Source organism: Dasypus novemcinctus, chromosome 7 (assembly GCF_030445035.2).
Source record: "Dasypus novemcinctus isolate mDasNov1 chromosome 7, mDasNov1.1.hap2, whole genome shotgun sequence".
NCBI lineage: Eukaryota > Metazoa > Chordata > Mammalia > Cingulata > Dasypodidae > Dasypus > Dasypus novemcinctus.
The window spans coordinates 90,100,766-90,121,072 of record NC_080679.1 but is presented as its reverse complement, the minus strand read 5'-3'; the positions used below and the strand labels follow the sequence as shown (position 1 = coordinate 90,121,072).

At 38.7% G+C, this 20,307-nt stretch overlaps 1 protein-coding gene across 4 annotated transcripts in view; it reads right to left on the bottom strand.

Annotated features, from left to right (window-relative positions):
* The window catches only part of WDSUB1 (WD repeat, sterile alpha motif and U-box domain containing 1), a 50,367-nt gene extending 33,809 nt beyond the window's left edge, over nucleotides 1-16,558 (bottom strand). Inside the window, exons 1-6 of one of the 4 annotated variants that reach the window (XM_023583395.3) lie at nucleotides 16,348-16,558; nucleotides 13,724-13,898; nucleotides 10,386-10,570; nucleotides 5,822-5,914; nucleotides 2,593-2,686; nucleotides 494-527 (exon numbers count right to left, since the gene is read on the bottom strand). In XM_023583395.3, the coding sequence (XP_023439163.1) occupies nucleotides 494-527; nucleotides 2,593-2,686; nucleotides 5,822-5,914; nucleotides 10,386-10,570; nucleotides 13,724-13,848 (531 nt within the window). In that variant the 5' untranslated portion in view covers nucleotides 13,849-13,898; nucleotides 16,348-16,558. Of the gene's footprint in view, nucleotides 1-493; nucleotides 528-2,592; nucleotides 2,687-5,821; nucleotides 5,915-10,385; nucleotides 10,571-13,723; nucleotides 14,145-15,827; nucleotides 16,142-16,347 lie in introns of those variants that run through there. The other 3 variants (XM_004449126.5, XM_023583397.3, XM_004449127.5) reach the window with 3 other exon arrangements.
* Between the last annotated feature and the right edge of the window lie 3,749 nt (nucleotides 16,559-20,307).

The following is a 20,307-nucleotide window of genomic DNA, read 5'->3' as shown; positions in this document are numbered from 1 at the left end:
TGGTCTCTACCCATAGAGATCTGCCAAAAACTACTGCAGTTCCAAGTCCATTACAGCCTACTCTTTCTTATACTAGTCTCTAAATCTAGCCAGGACTCTTAAGAGTGGCAGGCCATTTTCGGCCATACCCTACAAAAACCCTAGGGTAAACATCCATTCTTTGCTATTATGGAAACTTGGTATTACATTTTAAGAATAACCGACTAAAAATGATTTTTTGGATACTGCTTTCATTTTAAATCTGTATTTTTTTATGATCAGATTAAAAATCCTGTCTATCTTAAAATCATTATGAAATATTTGATGGTTTTTTCAGACAAATACCATACTTGCATAATTACTTTAGCAGTTACAAAAATGCATGTATTATATATTCTTAGGTATACCAAACAAAAAAATGTAATTTTTAAAATCTTGCTTAACTAAACTTCAAGTTCAGTGGCCTAATAAAGATAATGTATATACATCATATGCAAGACTTTGAAATACTTACAGTATCATATACTATGACAGACTTATCCACTGATCTTTAAAAAAAAGAAAATTATGGGTGAAAGTTCTATAAAAACACAGTATAGCATTTATGTAATTAGTATTTTTAAATCATTTTAGTAACTTTTTAGAAAAGTCTGAAATAATATACAAACATTTGGAATACAGTCACTCTTTGTTCATTTGTAGATTTTTTTCATGCCATATGTGACAGAAAATTATAAACTTTATTAAAACAGCATATACTATTTACAACTTATAACCATTAACTGAACAAAAAACTGTGATGCATAAAGAAGATAATTCCATGTCAAGTTAGTAACTCAAAAAGAAAAACCATTATAAGAAAAAGCTATTACTCTCGGCTTTTGTTTCAGATTGTACTGATCATTACAACTGATATGGTTGCTCCTTAATGACTAATTAATGTCTATTTGTTTTGATCATGACCATTTTTGAAAATTTTATTCTAAACCTCATGTTGCCTCTGCATGGTTTCTTCTAATAGTATAAAACTTAAAAGCAACCAGATGGGATTATACTTGAGCAGGGGTTCTTAATAAGGGGTCTATGAGGGAAACGGACTTTGGCCCAGTGGTTAGGGCGTCCGTCTACCATATGGGAGGTCCGCGGTTCAAACCCCGGGCCTCCTTGACCCGTGTGGAGCTGGCCATGCGCAGTGCTGATGCGCACAAGGAGTGCCGTGCCACGCAAGGGTGTCCCCCGCGTGGGGGAGCCCCACGCGCAAGGAGTGCGCCCGTGAGGAAAGCCACCCAGCGTGAAAAGAAAGTGCAGCCTGCCCAGGAATGGCGCCGCCCACACTTCCCGTGCCGCTGACGACAACAGAAGCGGACAAAGAAACAAGACACAGCAAATAGACACCAAGAACAGACAACCAGGGGAGGGGGGGAATTAAATAAATAAATAAATCTTTAAAAAAAAAAAAAAAATAAGGGGTCTATGAGCTTGAATTGAAATTCAAGAAAGCATTATTCTTGTGGGGACATGCTGGTGCACATGTGATATATTTATTAAATAATACAGTGTGGACTTAGTAAGGGGTCCATGGTTTTCATCTGACTGGCAAAGGGGTCCATGGAACAAAAGAGGTTAAGAATCCCTGTTCTAGATAGGAATAAAATCATCATACAAAGAAAAAATATTAAAACTACAGATAAATATGCTTCTTCATGGTATTTATCCCTCTTGGAAATAGTCTTTATGCTGCTATATATATGCTACAAGGTGAGAAAACAAATCAACAAGTGTTACTGCTCTCTATACATTAATATTGTATGTATTGTTATTAAAAGGTAGCTTATTATAGTCTTACCACAAGTAACACCCGTTAGAAGTGTGTTCAAAGTACTTCAGTCTTATTAAAAATAAGACTTATTTGTTCCTTGTTAAATAGGCCATCTAGTATTGATGAGGGATTTTGATTACAGAATTTTGTCATAAATCTCAAAGTTCAAATATAAAATAAAAGAAAATGGGAAGCATATAAATGCATCCTGGATGTCAAAAAAACAGAGTTATAGCATTAAACTTTAAATTCCATTCGAAAACATTGAGAAATAATATCAGCTAACATTACATGCTTATATCTATGCTAAACATAATTTACACACTCTTTGTTTAGTTCTAATTTTCTCAAAGTACAATATAATTTATTTATGGTATATGCATAAATGGAATATTACACAGCAATGAAATTCAACAAACCACAACTATATGGAAAAATATGAATTATTATCACAAACTTATTATTGGTAAAGAAAACCAGACAAATAATTCATATTGTATCATTTGTTTTAAATCAGTTTTTTTTTTTAAAGAGAAAAAGGGAAAAAAAACATGTTAGTATGTTTAAGAATACATAACTAGGTTGTAACTATGACCTGAGGAGAAGTGACCAGAAAAGGGCATTTGGAAGAAGAGGGTTTTTGGGTCAGGTCACAATAGGCAATGTTCTCTTTCTTGACATAAGTGGTAGTTACACAGGTATATATTATAATAATTCATCAACCAATTCTTTTGTTTTTGTGCTTTTCTGTATGTCTGTTCTACTTCATATCAACAGGAAATTAAGCATCTTACCCTGAGACTAGCATTTGCCCATCATGAGAAAAAGCACAAGCCAGAACAGGAGCACAATGCCCACTCAGTGTACTTTTGTATTTTAATTCAAAACCTGAAAATAACAAGGTGAGAAAAATTAACAAGTGGATAGTGCCTACAGTTGCTTCTTTTTGTAAGTCAAACAATTTTCACCCATTAATTCAATAAATAACTTCTGAGTGTCTAAAGGAAACAAAAATGAAAAAATTATCTTGCAACTCAGGTTAACAATACAATAAGAAAATAATTGCAATGCAATGTGATAACATGATTTCAAATTCGGTAATGGATAAAAAAGTGTGTGCTCAGGACACACTACTATAATTACTGATAAAAAATGCTATTTGTGATTTAACTGAAATTTATTGGGTAACATAAAATATTTGTAGGCATCTGAATCAAAATGACCATTTGACTACATAATTTCAGAGTCTTCAATGAAATTATAACGAAGGAATTAATAAAGATATAAATGCACATCAATGAAGAGAACAGGAAAGGGTCATCAGCAAACCAGAAATTGAAATCAATTTTGGGAAGACAGAAAGCAGATTAACTGATGAGGTAATACAGAGGAGTAATAGACCAGAGTGCCAAGAAGAAAGCTAATCTGTCCTAGAAAACCCCAAGAGACCTGGGACTTTCAACAAGCAGGGAAAATGAACATCAGAATGACCAGTCATAGATTTAAAAACAGAAAAATTAACTGAAGTCTATAAATGAAACATTTAGGGAAGCAGATGTGGCTCAACTGATAGAGCATCCACCTACCACACAGGAGGTCCACGGTTCAAACCCAGGACCTCCTGGTCAGTGTGGTGAGCTGGCCCATGCGCAGTGCTGCCGTGTGCAAGGAGTGTCCTGCCACACAGGGGTGTACCCACGTAGGGGAGCCCCATGTACAAGGAGTGTGTCCCACAAGGAGAGCCACCCCACGCTAAAAAAGTGCAGCCTGCCCAGGAGTGGTGCCGCACATGTGGAGAGCTGATGCAGCAAGATGGCACAACAAAAAGAGAGACAGATTCCTGGTGCCACCAAGAATGCAATCGGACACAGAACACACAGCAAAAGGACACAAGAGAGCAGACAATGGGGGGGAGGGGTGTTTGAGAAGGGGAAGAGAAATAAAAGAAAAAACAGTTTTAAAAAAATAATAATAATAAATGAAACATTTACTGTTTACCTTCAATCCCATGCACAGTATGCTATACAACAGTCAGGTGCTTATCCCCAGACAAAACATTTCTAAGGAAAATAATGACTGCCTGGGGAGCTCCAGTGCAGGTTCAGAGTGACTCAGACATGCATATTCTTAAAGGTCCCTAACCCACCACAATTGCCTTTTCCAAAAGGAGAAAACAGCCAACAACAAACTCTATCCACATGTACGGAGCTTCAAGACACATTTTCATTGTTTTGTTTTTTTTAAGATTTATTTTTCATTTATTTCTCTCCCCCACCCACCCTCAGTTGTCTGCTCTCTGTGTATTCTTCTGTGTTCACTTGTATTCTTGTCAGCGGCACTGGGAATCTGTGTCTCTTTTTGTTACATCACCTTGCTGCGTCAGTTCTCTGTGTGTGCAGCCCCACTCCTGGGCAGGCTGCACTTTCTCACACTGGGCGGTTCTCCTTATGGGGCACACTTCTTGAGCATGGGGCTCCCCTATGCAGGGGACACCCCTGTATGGCATGGCACTCCTTGTGTGCATCAGCATTACATGTGGGCCAGCTCATCACACGGGTCAGGAGGCCCTGGATTTGAACCCTGACCTCCCATGTGGTAGGCAGATGCTCTAGCCATTGAGCCAAATCCATTTCCCTCATTGTCTAACTCTTAAACTCAAATGCAATGCCAAGGATCACCAGAGATCTGAGGGTAACAATATCAAAGAGAAAGATCAGGGTAAACACACACACACGCGCGCACGCGCGCACAGAAAGGGCAGGAGAGCAAAGATGATTAAGAAACAGAATGGAACAAACAAAATAAAAATCTCTAATTGGTATCCTCAGAGATGTGGGTAGATTTTGCACTCATAAAATAAAAGGAAGACCCTATGAAAAAGAAATAAAGACTAAGACAAGCTTTGAGAAATTGAAAATAGCATTGATGGAATAAAAATTCAAAAGAAGTTTTTAAAAAAAAGCAGAGGAATTTTCCCCAAAAGTAGAAAAACTAAGAAAGAAAAAATTAAGGGGAAAAATGATATATAGAATCAATTCAGGAAGCCTAACAATTATTGGTAGTTACAAAAAAAAAAAAAAAAGATAGAGAGAAAAGTGAAAATGGAGGAAAAATTATTATTAATGAAATAAGGTAAAGGAATGCTGTATTCTGAAACTGAACATGGGGAAGCAGATTTGGCCCAACGGATAGGGTGTCCACCTACGACATGGGAGGTCAGGGTTCAAACCCAGGGCCTCCTGACCCATGTGATGAGCTGGCCCATGAGCAGTGCTGATGCAAGCAAGGAATGTCCTGCCACGAAGGGGTGTCCCCCGCATAGGGGAGCCCCACACGCAAGGAGTGCACCCCGCAAGGAGAGCCGCCCAGCACGAAAGGAAGTGCAGCCTGTCCAGGAATGGTGCCACATACACGAAGAGCTGGAGTAGCAAGATGACGCAAAAAATGAGACACAGATTCCGCTTGCTGCTGAGAAGAATCCAGGCGGACACAGAAGAACACACAGCGAATGGACAGAGAGCAGACAACTGGGGGTGGTGGGGGTGGGGAAGGGGAGAGAAATAAATAAAAAATAAATCTTTAAAAAAAAAATAAATCTTAAAAAACAAACAAACAAAAACACTGAATATGTTTCTTGACTTGAAAGGCTACCTAAGAGAATAATACAACACAAAGGAAAAGACCCAAACATGGTCAAAAAACTGAAGTGAAAATAAATTTAAAAATACAGTGGTATAAGCAATATTTACATTAACAGTAGGAACCACAAAAGAACTGAAAACAGAGAAAATGGATATTACCTCAGGGGAGTAGGAATATGTGTGGTGGGGGTGGTGGCAGTCGTGAAATCGTGATCATTAGTGAGCATCCAATTTTTAAATCATGCATATGTATTACATGTATTTAAAATTTCATAAAAAATATTTCTATAATTACTTTTAGATATCCAGAGTATGTTATATTAATTAGAATAGAAATTATACCTGAATCACAAATAGTTTTAGAAAACTATTGAATACATACCTAAGATATAAGTAAAAGAAACAACCCAAATTTTGATCTGGCAATCCTGACCACATGATGCCAATTTAAAAAACTGAAGGTCTTGTTCACCACCTAAAAAAAAAGTGTAAATTTATTTAAAAAAAAAAAAACAAAACAAAAAATTGAAAGCACATTTAAGCCAAAACTTCTAATTTCTTATACTGAGATCTGTTAATTCTATTCATTTAAACCATATTCACAAGCATTATTAACGAACTCATACAACATAATAAAGTGTGTTAAAGAATTTCTTCTAAACAAGGTATTACAAAGGATTATAATTTTTGCATCTTTAAGTTGCTATAATAAAAGCCCTTTTTATTTACCTTCCACTAAAGATATAACTCAAGGCTGCAAGGGTCAATTTTGAGCATCCTCCAACCCAATTTTAGAATCTATGAGGCTGGCACTGATGGAGAAAATTAGGAGGAAAAGTCAGTTATAAATGTTAAATGCTCAATTATTCCATCTTAGCTTCTTTAGGATATATCAATGTCTGAAAAGCTTGATCTATAATTCACACGGAATAATAATGGGAGACTTATTTTTCATTTGAATTAAGACAAATGCTATATATATCCAAATATAAACCCAACTGTATAAACCCAAAATAACGTCAAACCAGTCCATGTGGTGGAAAATATTACACAAATTAGGGAAAGCAATCAGTAAACTTGGCGTCACATAAAACTACTTATTTATCATTACATAGAAAATTTCAGTGTATTATTATATAGCCACTAGATAAGCACCTTGTGAAAAATGTAAATATTTTATTAGTTCTACCTACTTATCAGAGGTACGGTGTCAATCAAAGGGAGTTCTGGCATTCATATGTAGTAAACCACAATTAGAAGCCTAAAATTCATCTTGAGATTGCACTCTGGTTTTGCAAATATTCAGTACATGGGATTTAATGTACACACTACAGTATGTAAAATAAGACTTTTCTATGGACTCCCTCTGTCTCACTGACAGCAAATATATATTTTAATAGGCAACAAATTAACTTTATTTCATTGAAAGTTTTTCTAACTCCACGGAACTTCCACATTACAATTGCATTTTTGTTTTTGTAGCAGTCAGCCCAAGTGCAACCTTTCTCAGAAATCTTAATACAAGAAATTCCTGGTCATCATTTAAGACTTTACAAGGCAAACCATATTGCTCTATAAATGGCTGATAGTAAAATATTTAATTACTAGATCTGATTAGTAAAGCTTTTTAAATTTTTTAAATAAATAGAGTCTCTGAATTATTCTGTACTTTATTTAAATAGTGGAAATCCAGCTAGGACAATGGAACATTATGGAGCTAAAAATATGTGCCTATGCTCAATATCTAACTATAGTATTTAGAAATATTCTTTTCCTCAGGAAAAATGTTAAATTATAATAACTTAACCCAAACTTTATCATTTAAAAACCAGAATTGATCATTTATCCTCATGTGCAAACAGGATTTTTCTTTATTTGAGCAAAACTTCACAAAGATGGAAGAGTGTCAACATATCAAGTTTTTAGAGCTAACAAATACCAATTAAATAACACATTAAAATGATATATTTTGTCTTTTAAGAAAATATAGCAGTTACCCCTAATTCCTGTTTAATTACTTTTAAAGTAATTATCACAGGGAAAGTAGATGTGGCTCAACAGATAGAGCGTCCGTCTACCATATGGAGGGTTCCAGGGTTCAATCCTCAGGACCTCCTGACCCATATGGTAAGCTGGCCCATGCACAGTACTGCCGCACACAAGGAGTGCCATGCCATGCAGGGACACAAGGAGTATGCCCTGCAAAGAGAGTCACCCCACAGGAAAAAAAGCACAGCCCACCCAGGAGTGGCGCCACACACAGAGAACTGACGCAGCAAGATAATGGAACAAAAAAGAGACACAGTTTCCCAGTGCTGCTGGATAATGCAAGCAGATGCAGAAGAACACACAGTGAATGAACACAGAGAGCAGACAATGGGGGGAAGAGGGAAGAGGAGAGAAATAAATAAAAATAAATCTTAAAAAAAAAAAAGGTTAAGTATCAGGGAATTCAAACATAAGGTGAAATCTATTTCAAAAGTAGTACTTAAAAAACTAACAGGACACAGGTTAAAATTATACTGAGAAAATTGAACTTATCAAAATTAAAAACTTGGTTCAAAGGACATTATCAAGAGAGTGAAAAGACAACCTACAGAATGGGAGAAAATACCTGAAACCATATGTCTGATAAGGGTTTAACATTCAGAATATATAAAGAGCTCCTACAACTCAACAACAAAAAAGACAAACAACCCAATTTAAAAATGGGCAAATAAACATTTCTCCAAAGATATATTCGTGACCTATAAGCAGAGGAAAAGATGTTCAACATCATTACATTTGGGAAACGCAAATCAAAATCACAAGGAGATACTATTTACATCCACTAGGATGACTATTATAAAATTAAAAATAAAAAAAAAATTAAACAGAAAATAACAAGTGCCCATGAGGATGCAAAGAAGCAGGAACTCTCATACTCTATTAGTGAAAATGTAAAGTGCTGTAGCCATTACTGGAAAACAGTTTGGTGATTCTTCATTAAGTTAAACATAGAATTACCATATGACAACAATTCTGTTTCTACATATATATCCCCAAAGAACTGAAAACAGAGATTTGAACAGATATCTGTATACAAGTGTTCACAGCAACATTATACACAATAGTCAATGGGTGGAAACAACCCAAGTGGCCATCAACTGATATAACAACTGTATATTTATATCATTATATAAACTGATGGATAAACAAAATGTGGTATATACATACAATAGAATATTATGCACCATAAAAAGGAATGAAGTTCTAATACCTCTACAACATTATGCTGAATGAAATAAGCCAGACACCAAAAGACAAATATTGTATGAGTCCACTTAAACGAAATATCTAGAATAAACAAATTCATAGAACAGAAAGTAGATTAGAGGTTACCAGGGGCCAGGCATAGTAGGCAATGGGGCATTATTATTTTAAAGCTACAGAGTTTCTATTTGGAGTGATGAAAAAGTTTTGGTAATGGTACACAGCACTGTGAATGTAATTAAGACCACTGAAACAGGAAATTTTGTGGTATATATAATCTCAAGAATTCTCTGTCTGGATTAGTGAAATTTTCCCATACCCTTAGTTTTACTCTATCAACTAATATGGTAATAGTATTAATTGAAAATCCATTTTCAGATCATTTAAATTAAAAAATAAGTCTAAATCTTCCTACAATTGATCAAACATTCAACCAAGATGCAGAGAAGGTGCCACAGAAATGGAAGAAATGATTCTTGTCAAACTGTTCTAAGTTAACACAAAACCATATATTGAAAGAATAAATATCATGATCATATTAGGTGGTGAAGTTAATATAAGAATGAGTTCAAAGAAATTTCACTCCTAGGTATACATTCAAAGAATTGAAAAAAACACTAAAACCAATCTATACTCCAGTGTTCATAGTAGCATTATTCACAATAGCCAAGAGGTGGAAACAAACCAAGTGTCAATCAGCAGATGAAAGGATAAACAAATCATGGTACTGTATATGCAACAGAATATTATTCAACCCTAAAAAGGCATGAGGTCCAGATACAATGCTATAACATGGAGGAACCTTGACTGAGAACGTTATGCTAAGCAAAATAAGTCAGACATAAAAAGGCAAATGTTTGATCAAGTTCCTGTTTGGGATGATGAAAAAACTTTAGAAATGGTGGTGACAGTTGCACAACACTGTGAATGTACTTAATGTCACCGAATTGTACACTTAAAAGTGGTTAAAATGGTAAATTTTAAATTATACATATTTTACCACAATAAAAAAAGAAAAACAATTGTGTTGTTAAACTACCAATTTGATAAATTTAGCTTTTGGAAGATTAAATTAGTAATTTGATCAATTTAGCTTCTGGAAGATTAAATTAGTAAATGGAAAAACGTACCTTTTGTTTCCAATTTTTTAATTTCACATTTCTATTTCAATATTAACGTAGTATATTAAAAATCACAACCATGGGGATTTTCTTGTGGCTCTTATATATCCATCTATATTTTATCTATATTGCAAACTTTTGACTGTTAGATACATGATGGTAAGATACAGGCAAAGTATTAAGTTTTTTTTTTAAAGTTAAAGTATATTTTTATATGCCTTTGGCTTTTTATTGCAGAGTCCACACTTTCTAGATATTACATCAAATGTTGTTTAAAAAAAAAAATCACAACCAACTCATGAGTAAAACTGATAAGGTTAAGACTTCCCAATTATCATATTCAAGAATTGACTTACTGTAACAAGTTGAGTCATCTAAATACACTAAAAAACCTGATTTTCCCATATATTTCTTCATAAATGCATTTTCATCAAGGATGATTCCTTAAAAGGCATGAATTAAAAGCGTTCCTCTTTCTACTTGTGATAAAATGAAAACGAATAAAAGAACTAAAAGTCATAAACAAATTATGTATAGGAATCACTAGTGCCTTAAAAGAGTAAAATAACCAACCAGAAATTGGCTGTGAGGAAAAATCGCAGCAGGTAATTCCAAGATCATGTGCTTTTTCACTATGCAGACACCTCATTTTATCATCCCAGACTGTTAAATCTCCACATGAAGAGCCAGTGACAAAGAGGTTTCCATTAGGAGAAAATGCACAGGCCACCAAGGAGCCATCTTTAACACTACCACATCTGAAATGAAATGAAAGCAGAAAGAAAGGGAATTGTCACTTCAGAGCATCTTTTACTTTACATTTTAGTCTCCAAGAGCAACTTGACACAGTTGGGGGGGGGAAAGGCTATTACGGAACTAGAGAAACAGCAAGAGATGCCTACAGAAATAAAATATTTATACTCTATAAACTTAAATATGCTTTCTAAAAGAAAGGAGGAATTTAAACATTATCTTTGCTTAAACATAATGAATTCATACTGTGGTCCAAACCAAAGCCCACGTATCTTCCTATTTTTAAATATGGTACATTAGTATGAACACATTAAATTCTACAAAACTTAGCCAAAAAAAAAAGCAATGATAATAATGTCATTATGGGTTTTTTTTTTTAAAAGATTTACTTATTTATTAATTTCCCCTTCTCCCCCTGCCCCAGTTGTCTGTTCTCTATGTCTACTTGGTGCGTCGCCTTCTTTGCTTCTGTTGTTGTCAGCGGCATGGGAATCTGTGTTTCTTTTTGCTGTGTCATCTTGTTGTGTCAGCTCTCCATGTGGGCAGCGCCATTCTTAGGCAGGCTGCACTCTCTTTTGCTCTGGGCGGCTCTCCTTACGGGGTGCACTCCTTGCACGTGGGGCTCCCCTACGCAGGGGACACCCCTGCATGGCAGGGCACTCCTTGCACACATCAGCACTGCGTATGGGCCAGCTCCACACGGGTCAAGGAGGCCCGGGGTTTGAACCGCGGACCTCCCATGTGGTAGACGGACGCCCTAACCACTGGTCCAAGTCCACCTCCAATGTCATTACGTTTTAAAAAAACAAGATGAAACTATTTGTATTAAAAAACATTCTTGAGAAACGGATTTGGCTCAACTTATGGAGCATCTGCCTACCATATGGGAGGTGCAGGGTTCAAGCCCAGGACCTCCTGACCTGTGTGGTGAGCTGGTCCACACGTGGTACAGATGTGCACACGTAGTGCCATGCCATGTGGGGGTGTCCCCCACATAGGGGAGCCCCACGCGCAGGGAGTGCACCCCGTAAGGAGAACCATCCTGAGCGAGAAAAGCGCAGCCTGCCCAAGAATGGCACCACACACACAGAGAGCTGCCTCAACAAAAAGAGACACAGACTCCCAGAGCTGCTGACAAGAATGCAAGCAGATGCAGAAGAACACACAGCAAATAGAGAGAGCAAGCAGCTGAGGGGGGGGGGAGAGGATGGGAGAGAAATAAATACATACATACACACATAAATCTAAAAAAAAAGATCTGTGCATTTCACCATATGTAAATTTCAAAATAAATAATTAATTAAAAAATAAACATTTTAGGGAAGCGGCTGTGGCTCAATCAGTTGGGCCCTGTCTGCCATATGGGAGGCCCTGGGTGCGCGTCCCGGGGCCTCTTGGAAGGCAGGCTCCCCCACACGCCATGGAGAGCCGCCAGCCCGCAAGCACCATGGAGAGCGGACTCAGCAAGGTGAAACAACAAAAAAGGGAGACAAAAGCACAGAAGAGCGGGCAGCAAATGGGTACAGAGGGCAAAAAACAACAAACTGCAAGGGGGGTAATAATAAATACAGACACACAGAAGAACACACAGCAAATGGACACAGAGCAGACAGCAAGCAAAAGCCACAAGGGGGGGAATAAAAAAAAACATTTTATTGGGGTCAAAGGTACTATTAATGTTTGTATTAAAATCACTCAGAAGCAAAGGTAAGATCTTTCATCTCATTTTCAAATACAAATTCTTCTTGAAAAGAAAATGCTGTGAATAAGTTGACTTTATCTTGGGAAGATACAGAAGCACTGTGCTGATAATATGATTATTTTCTTAAGTAGGAAAAATAAACTGTAAAAACTCCAACATTAATGCAGTATTCATTCAATGGCTAAATCTGTGACAGATAATTTTAAATTAATTACAACATAAATTAGGGAATTACATAATAGAGGCAGATATCATTACAAGTGAAACAGAAGATTCCTTAGCACAGTTGTATTACATTCATATAAAAATAACTTAAAGGCATCTTATTCTTTGTGCTTTAAGTGTTTACTATACCATTTAAAACATATCCTAAATGATCACAGGTGCTGACCAGCTGGCATTTGTGCTCTGTTGTGTGATGTTGGGGATGCGGACCAAAAGTATAATAGGCTATTTCAATCGTTAATCTTTAAAAGTCTGTGGTTTTGGCAGCAGACTTGGCCCAGTGATTAGGGTGTCCGTCTACCACATGGGAGGTCCACGGTTCAAGCCCCGGGCCTCCCTGACCCGTGTGGAGCTGGCCATGCGCAGTGCTGATGCGCGCAAGGAGTGCCGTGCCACGCAGGGGTGTCCCCCACACAGGGCAGCCCCACGTGCAAGGAGTGCGCCCCGTAAGGAGAGCCGCCCAGCGCGAAAGAAAGTGCAGCCTGCCCAGGAATGGCGCTGCCCACACGGAGAGCTGAAACAACAACAACAAAAAAAGAAACACAGATTCCCGTGCCGCTGTCAAAACAGAAGCGACAAGACATAGCAAATAGACACAGAGAACAGACAACCGGGGTGGGGGGGGAGGGGAGAGAAATAAATAAATAAATCTTTAAAAAACAAAAGTCTGTGGTTTTAATGTTAGTAATCTGCAACATAACATTACTAGTATAATTTAACTGATTGTTATCCAAAAGGAATTTTTCAGGTTTTTTGTGGGTTTTTTAATAATAAAAATGCAGCACCATACCAGTTACAAAGTTCTTTCCTTCTGGGCTTCATCATTCACCCACTGAGAATTCTAGTCAAGGAAATAGCTATATCTCTTAGGTGAGATGTACCTATCATTACTTTATTAATGAGAACACTTGAGCCATAATTACTGAACATTATTCATAAGACTAAATTTTCTTTGCCTCATACTTAAGGTAAAAGTTTACAAAAGCCTAAAAAGATTAACTTTGATTCAAAATGAAAAAAAAAATAGATTGGAAATATAAAACTTTCAAAGCCAAGCAAAGTTACTATAAGAATCATATTAAACATGTCTGTTTTTCAACCTTCAGAAGACAGGTGAAAACTTTTCCTTGTGATGTCTGAGTTACCTGCTTTCTAAATTCATCAAAACAGTCTGTTTTCTGCCATTTGGGGAAGAACAGGATTAAAACAGAAAAGGTTTAAATATTCACACCTGTATAACTTGTATGACTGTGCGTTCCACAAAACAACAGTTCCATCAGCTGCCCCTGATACCAAACAAGTGGAGTCTGGGGAAAACCGGCAAACCCTCACGGGGCTACCACTGGGTTGTTCCATCACTGCTAGAGTCTGTCCATTTTGAGTATTCCACAGGACAGTGGTACCATCTGTTGAACAAGAAGCCAAAATATGCCCTGAAGGGGAGAAACAGCAGCAGTGAACAGCGTATGTGTGAAACTTCAATGGAGAGTGTGGCAATTCAGTGAAGTCAGTTAAGGAATACAGGCGAATGGTTTTGTCCAAGGAGCAAGTAGCCAAGAGGGAAAAGGAGAAGGCACAGCAGTTGACATCATCACCATGATCAGCTAATGTGTGAATTAGTTTCACCATGTTCTTTAGTTGAGTAAAATTACCTGCAATTTTTAAAAAGAGAAAGGTTACTTCATCCCAGGAATCACGTAAATGTGACTCAAATCCATTTAAAAAAAAAGCAGAAACCATTAAAGAATTTGCTCAATGAAAGCACCTCCACTATTTTTAAAGAATTACAACATTTATAAGACCACAAACTCTGATGATGATCACAGCTCCATTCCACATCAACAAAGTTCCACAACTGCCACAAAAGAACCCTGTCAAATAACTTCACCCTGATTTGATGTTGAAAATCCAAAGCTTCAGGTATTTTCACCTTGGAAGCCTTTTCCATTAACAAATTAATTCTCAACACCGCTTCATTGCAGATCTGCTAAACTCAACTCAGAGATTTTTTTACTACTTTGACAATCTGTTTCAGCTGCTCCTTCCACAGGGTGGCGGGAGCTCTGCCTTTAAGATGCAACTGTAGGGTTCCCTCACAAAAACTAACAAAAGGTGTCGCTCATAATTTAAGTGGCAGTGTTGGAAGCTATTATGTCATGGTTTGTCATTTTGTCTGATAAAATAATGAAATAAAAGATTTGAGAAGAAAAACCAACTCTGCATAAATTAAGGAACAAAGAGACGAAAACTAAGAGAGTGGGGAAAAAGTTTAGCCAGACAGCAGTCAAGAACACATTTACAAACTTAGAATAAAATCCACACTCCTCATCCTAATTTATAAACCCTACGTGATTTGGCCCCTGCCTGCCTCCTTTTCAGAACTCGACTCCTGCCACTCTCCCTCACTCCCTTCTAGCCTTCCTGACCAAAGTGATTCCAGACTTGGATCTTCACAGGGCTGTGAAATTGCCTTCCCTAGGCCTCTTGGAATTCCTGGTTCCTATTTCTCATTCAGATATCAGTTTTAGTGTCCCTCCTCAGGTTTCCCATTCAGATCTCAATTTTAGTGTCCCTCCTCAGGTTTCCAAATTTAAAGTAGCCAGGTTAGCACACCATCCTCTTTTAGTTTTCAGTGTAGCAATTACCACCTGATTTATTTATTTATTTATTTAGTGGTCTCGCCCTACTAGACTGTAGGCTACAAATGAGTAGGGGCCTTGCCCTTCTTAATATGCTCAAATAAATATTTACTGGATTAATATTTTTTTTCTAAATCCAGTTGAACTCTAGCCTTTAAATATTATATATTGAATGCAATATGAAATGGTTACAAAATTAATGTATCAAGTCTAAAAAATATCTGGCAGTGGAAAAATGGTGTAGCATTAGACACTAATCAGACCTGAAGGGTAAGATACAAACTAGGCTTGCAAAATTCAGCATCTCTTGTCCTAATCTTGCTTATTTAAGGAAGTCTCTAAAAACAAAAATACGGACTGAGCCTTTTCCCATTTTCATCTTATTTCAAAAGTTCCGCCTCTTTTACAGACAAGCCCCAATAAAGAGGGGGGGGGGAAACTTTCTGGCGGATAATTTTCTGTATTCCTGCACTGAAAACAATCAGGATCACGTTGTGCTTTCTGAAGCACTCCCAAATCCCTACTGACCAAGCGCACACGGGTATAATTGTCCAAACAAAATTCCTTCCCCTTTACTTTGGCCTCCACACCCGGGGACAATGGGCTTCCACTGCAGTTCGAGGCCATTCAATCGAAGGAAGGAGACTGCAGTCAGTCGAGAGTCTGTTTTGAAAAGAGTTCTCAAGCCTACCCTACCTGCGGCTGGGGGTGGGCGTCCACGCAGGCCTCGCCGCTCACGTCAAACGCTAACCCCCGGTAAACCGGCTCAACTAGCCCATGTTAACGCGCAAGCGTCAAGGCCGCATCCCCATCTCTGCAGAGCAAACCTGATATACGCCAAGAATCCTCCAAAATAAAGCCTGCCACTTAGTCCCCCCGCACACAAAGACCAAGAATTTGTCCAGCTGCGAGAAGCCAGTCTGGCCTCCGCAGACCGAAAAACTCGCGGCAGAAGGGCGGACGCAGCCGCCGGGCGCTCATCCCGAGGCCGCGGGCACCAGCGCTCAGCCGGGGCCCGGAAGCCGGCAGGCCCTGCCCGACTCGGTCTGCGGCCACGCAGCCGGGCTTCGCCGCATCTAGAGCTGGTCCCCGCCGTGCGCTGAGACCCAGATTCCGAGAAACCGCGAGTTCCGACACCCAGTGCAAGGAGGCTCCACGAGCGGAGGGAGACAGCAGTCGGAACGGTGCCCCTTACACGCCAGCCGCACTCCCCCACCTGCGCAGCTGCCGCTAAAGTGTCCCGTGGGCTCGACCCCTTCCGCCTCGCGGACTCCGGCTGCGCGCGGGATCCGCCCTCGGGTGCCCGCGGGATCCGCCCTCGGGTACCCGCGAGCCGCGCCGGTCACGTGACGCGCAGGTGAGGCGGGCCAGGCCGGCGCCCTCAGAGGCCCCAAAGGGGCAGGCACAGGCCCCGCCCCCTCGGGGCACGGCTCGCGCCGGGCGCATGCGCGCCCTTCCGCCCCCAGTTAGGGAAGTCTACTGTGCCTCCAAGGTCGAGGTTGAGTTCAAACTTGCAAAGAGCCTTTAGTTGCAGGCTTTTTTCCTCAATTGAAGAAGCTGAGACCCCAGGTCTAGGGAGTGTCGCGTGATACTGAAGTATGATTTTTAACAGGGAATAGTATAAGCTATCCGATTATCCCATTTTTAAGTTTTTGGTTCTCCCTCCTCTTCGGGTTTTCTCCAGCCTGCACTTTATTTGTTCTCTTTACCTCCCTGGTTGGTCTTCTCTGCTTAGGCCAGCTCTGCCCTCGGTAGTCTATAACTTGGTGTCTTCTTTCTACACCTCTATGCTAAGGTTTCCCAAATTCTCTCTTTCCAAGCCAAGCTGCTAGCCCCTGGACTCGTCCTGCAGTTCCTGCTGCCCATCGATCCCGTGGTATCGCTGAAACTGATGTGCATGTCGCCCATTCTCTCTAAGGGAGGCTGTCCCCTAGACCATGATTTCCAAGTGTAAATGACTACGAAGGGGCCTGGCACCCCTTCTAAGAGAAGTTGTCCAAATAAAACGTTCCTAAGCATGTTAACCCGTTTTTTAAAAAACAAACCCATTTTATTGATACACATTAGTTAAGCATACAATCTATCCAAAGTGTACAATGAAAAATGGTGTTTAGCATAATCACATTTGATCACTTCAATCTTCATTAGAGCATTTTCATTATTTCAATAATAATAATAAACAAATTCATCACCTCAATCTCTCTATGCCTCCCCTGCTGTACACAGCTGCTATTTCTGACTATTCTTGCATATTTATTTATTTTAAAGCAGTTTTATTGAGATATAGTCACATACCATACAGTCTATCCAAAGGGTGTAATCAATGGCTTTTAGTTGGCATTCATCACCACAAAAAAAAATTTAGAACAATTTCATTACTCCAAAAAGAAAAACTCCATACCTCTTAGCAGTCACCTCTCAATTCCTTTATCCTTCCCCAGCCCTACATAACCATTAAATTTAATTTCATCTTTATAAATTGATTTATATTTATTATACATTTTATATAAATGGAATCATACAATATATAGTACTTTGTATCTGGCTTCTTTCACTTAGCATAATGTGTTTTTTGTCTGCTTTCATATCTTGTAGCATTATATATGCAATATTACCCGTAGTCATTATTCACATGAGGTTTTGCTATGCTAAACAGTCCCAAGTAACATATTTTAGCTTTCCTTTTAGTAGTGTACATGACTTTAGACTTTCCCTCTCAACCACTGTCATATCCATATAATAGCATTGCTAGTTACCAACACTAAGATGTGCTTCACCTTTTCTATTCATTTCCAATATTAATACACATCCTTTTTACCAATTCTGCCCTAGTTAGCTCTCAGGTTTCCATTCTTAAGCTCATTCTATTTTCTGGTAACCCATATTTAGGTTATTATCTCCATAAGTTTATACAATATATTTAGTTTATAATGGCACAATCATACAATATTTGTCCTTTTGTGTTTGGCTTGCTTCACCCAACATAATGTCCTCCAGGTTCATCCATGTTGTCATATGTCTTAGAACTTCATTTCTTCTTACAGCTGCATAATATTCTATCATGTAAATACACCACAGTTTGTTTATCCATACATCGTTTGATTGACACCTGGGTTGTTTCCAACTTTTGGCAATCATAAATAATGCCACTATGAACATCAGTTCATGTCACTGCTTTCAGTTCTGCTGGGTATATACGCAGTGGTAGTATTGCCTAGTCATGGGGCAGATCTATATTCAACTTCTTTAGGAACTGCCAAGCAGACCTCCATAATGGCTGTACCATTCTACGTTCCCACCAACAGTGAATAAGTGTTCCTATCTCTCTACATCCTCTCCAACACTTGTAGTTCTCTGTCTTTTTAATGTAGCTTATACTCTCTCCCACACAATTCTGTAGGTAATGGCAAGATTTATAATGGCCTGTATCTGTCATTGCAGTGTCATTCAGGACAATTCCCAAGACCCAAAAATGCCACCATGTTACACCTGTTTTTCTCTCTCCCTGCCCTCAGAACTTCCAGTGACCACTAACTCCATATCAGTGATATAATTTCTTCCATTGCTAGACTCATAATGCATATAGTAGAATACCAGTAAGTCTACTTTAGTCCATAGTTCATTCCCTAATCCTGAGGATTCTGGAATGGTCATGTCCACTCCACCTCTAATTGAGAGGGAGCTGTGATCCCATAGGGTCGATGGATGGGACTCTCGTGCTTGCAGTTGTAGATTCTCTCAGTTCCTTGGTAGGGTAGTTCTCCATCATCACCTCCATGTTAGTTGTCTGGGGTGAGTCCAATGAACTGGAGAGTAGGTGATACAACTCCGATGAGATTCAGGGCCCAGCTGGCACATGAAAAGCCTAAAGATTTTAGTCCCTTAGACATATACCTACCAACTCTAGTACTAATTAAAGGTTCAAATAGAAGGACAGATGGGAAACCATAACTAAGTCCAACTCTGTCACGCTGCGGAGCATAAATTCCAAAGTAGGGCCTACTGGCAAGGGACCAAACTCCTGAGCTATCTGCCCTGACTATAGTGACTGAATGTCTCCAGAGCCCTCAGGAGCCCAGCTATATGGGGTAGTATCTACTTTTGGCAAAGAGATGCTGCTGAGATGTGCATAAGCATAACCTCTGGAATGACCTCCTGACTCACTTTGAAGTTTCTTAGCCATTTATCTTTACCTTTCCCCCTTTTGGTCAAAGTCTTTTTCCAGTTGCATTGCTAGTTCATGCTTGGTAGTAATCCCTTGGTGCCAGGGAGGCTCATCCCCAGGAATCATGTCCCATGCCGGGGGAAAGGTAATGTATTTATTTGCTGAGTTTGGCTTAGAAAGAGGCCACATTTGAGCAACAAGGAGGCTCCCAGGAGGCAACTCTTAGGCACCCTATAATACGAGGCTGAGTTTAAATTCCAAGAGTAAAGTTTCACATGCACAGACATCAATATCAAGGGCCAGTCAGTGGACCATCCTCCTTCACTAGTGATTGCCCCTGTACTTGAGGGATTCTTGCTGATCTAGTAGAGAATGTGGCAGAGCTCCCCAGGATGGAAATTTGATATATCTTTGGTTATTGTGTGAATTTCCACCCACCATGACAATGCTCCATGAACATTTGGACACATTTATTTGCCAAGAGACAGCATCTCTTGATGATGCTTTGATTTGGGATGCTTTCATGGGCTCAGAACTATAAATTTTTAATCTAATTAATTCTCATTATAAAAGTCAATACATTTCTGGTACATTGCACTGGCAACCTTTAGAAACTAAAACTTAGACTGAAAGCTTTATATCAATGTAGAACTTGATAACTGTACTTAAGGTGGCTACATAAGTGAATATCCTTTTTTTAAAGGAAATGTACATGGATTATGTGTTCAATGAGCATGAAAATTTATGCATAAATAGATGATGGAAATAGGTAGGTAGGTAGGTAGAGAGAGAGAGGTAGATAGATAGATAGATAGATAGATAGATAGATAGATAGATAGATAGATAGATAGGTTTAAAGCTGGATGGGTAGAACGATACAACAAATGTTTCAAAATGTTAAAATTGGTGCATCTGGGAATCTGGGGGTTATGTTGGAGTTCACTGAATGAATTTTGTACTATTTTTCAACTGTCCTGTTTGAAATTATTTCAAAATAAAATTTAATCTTAA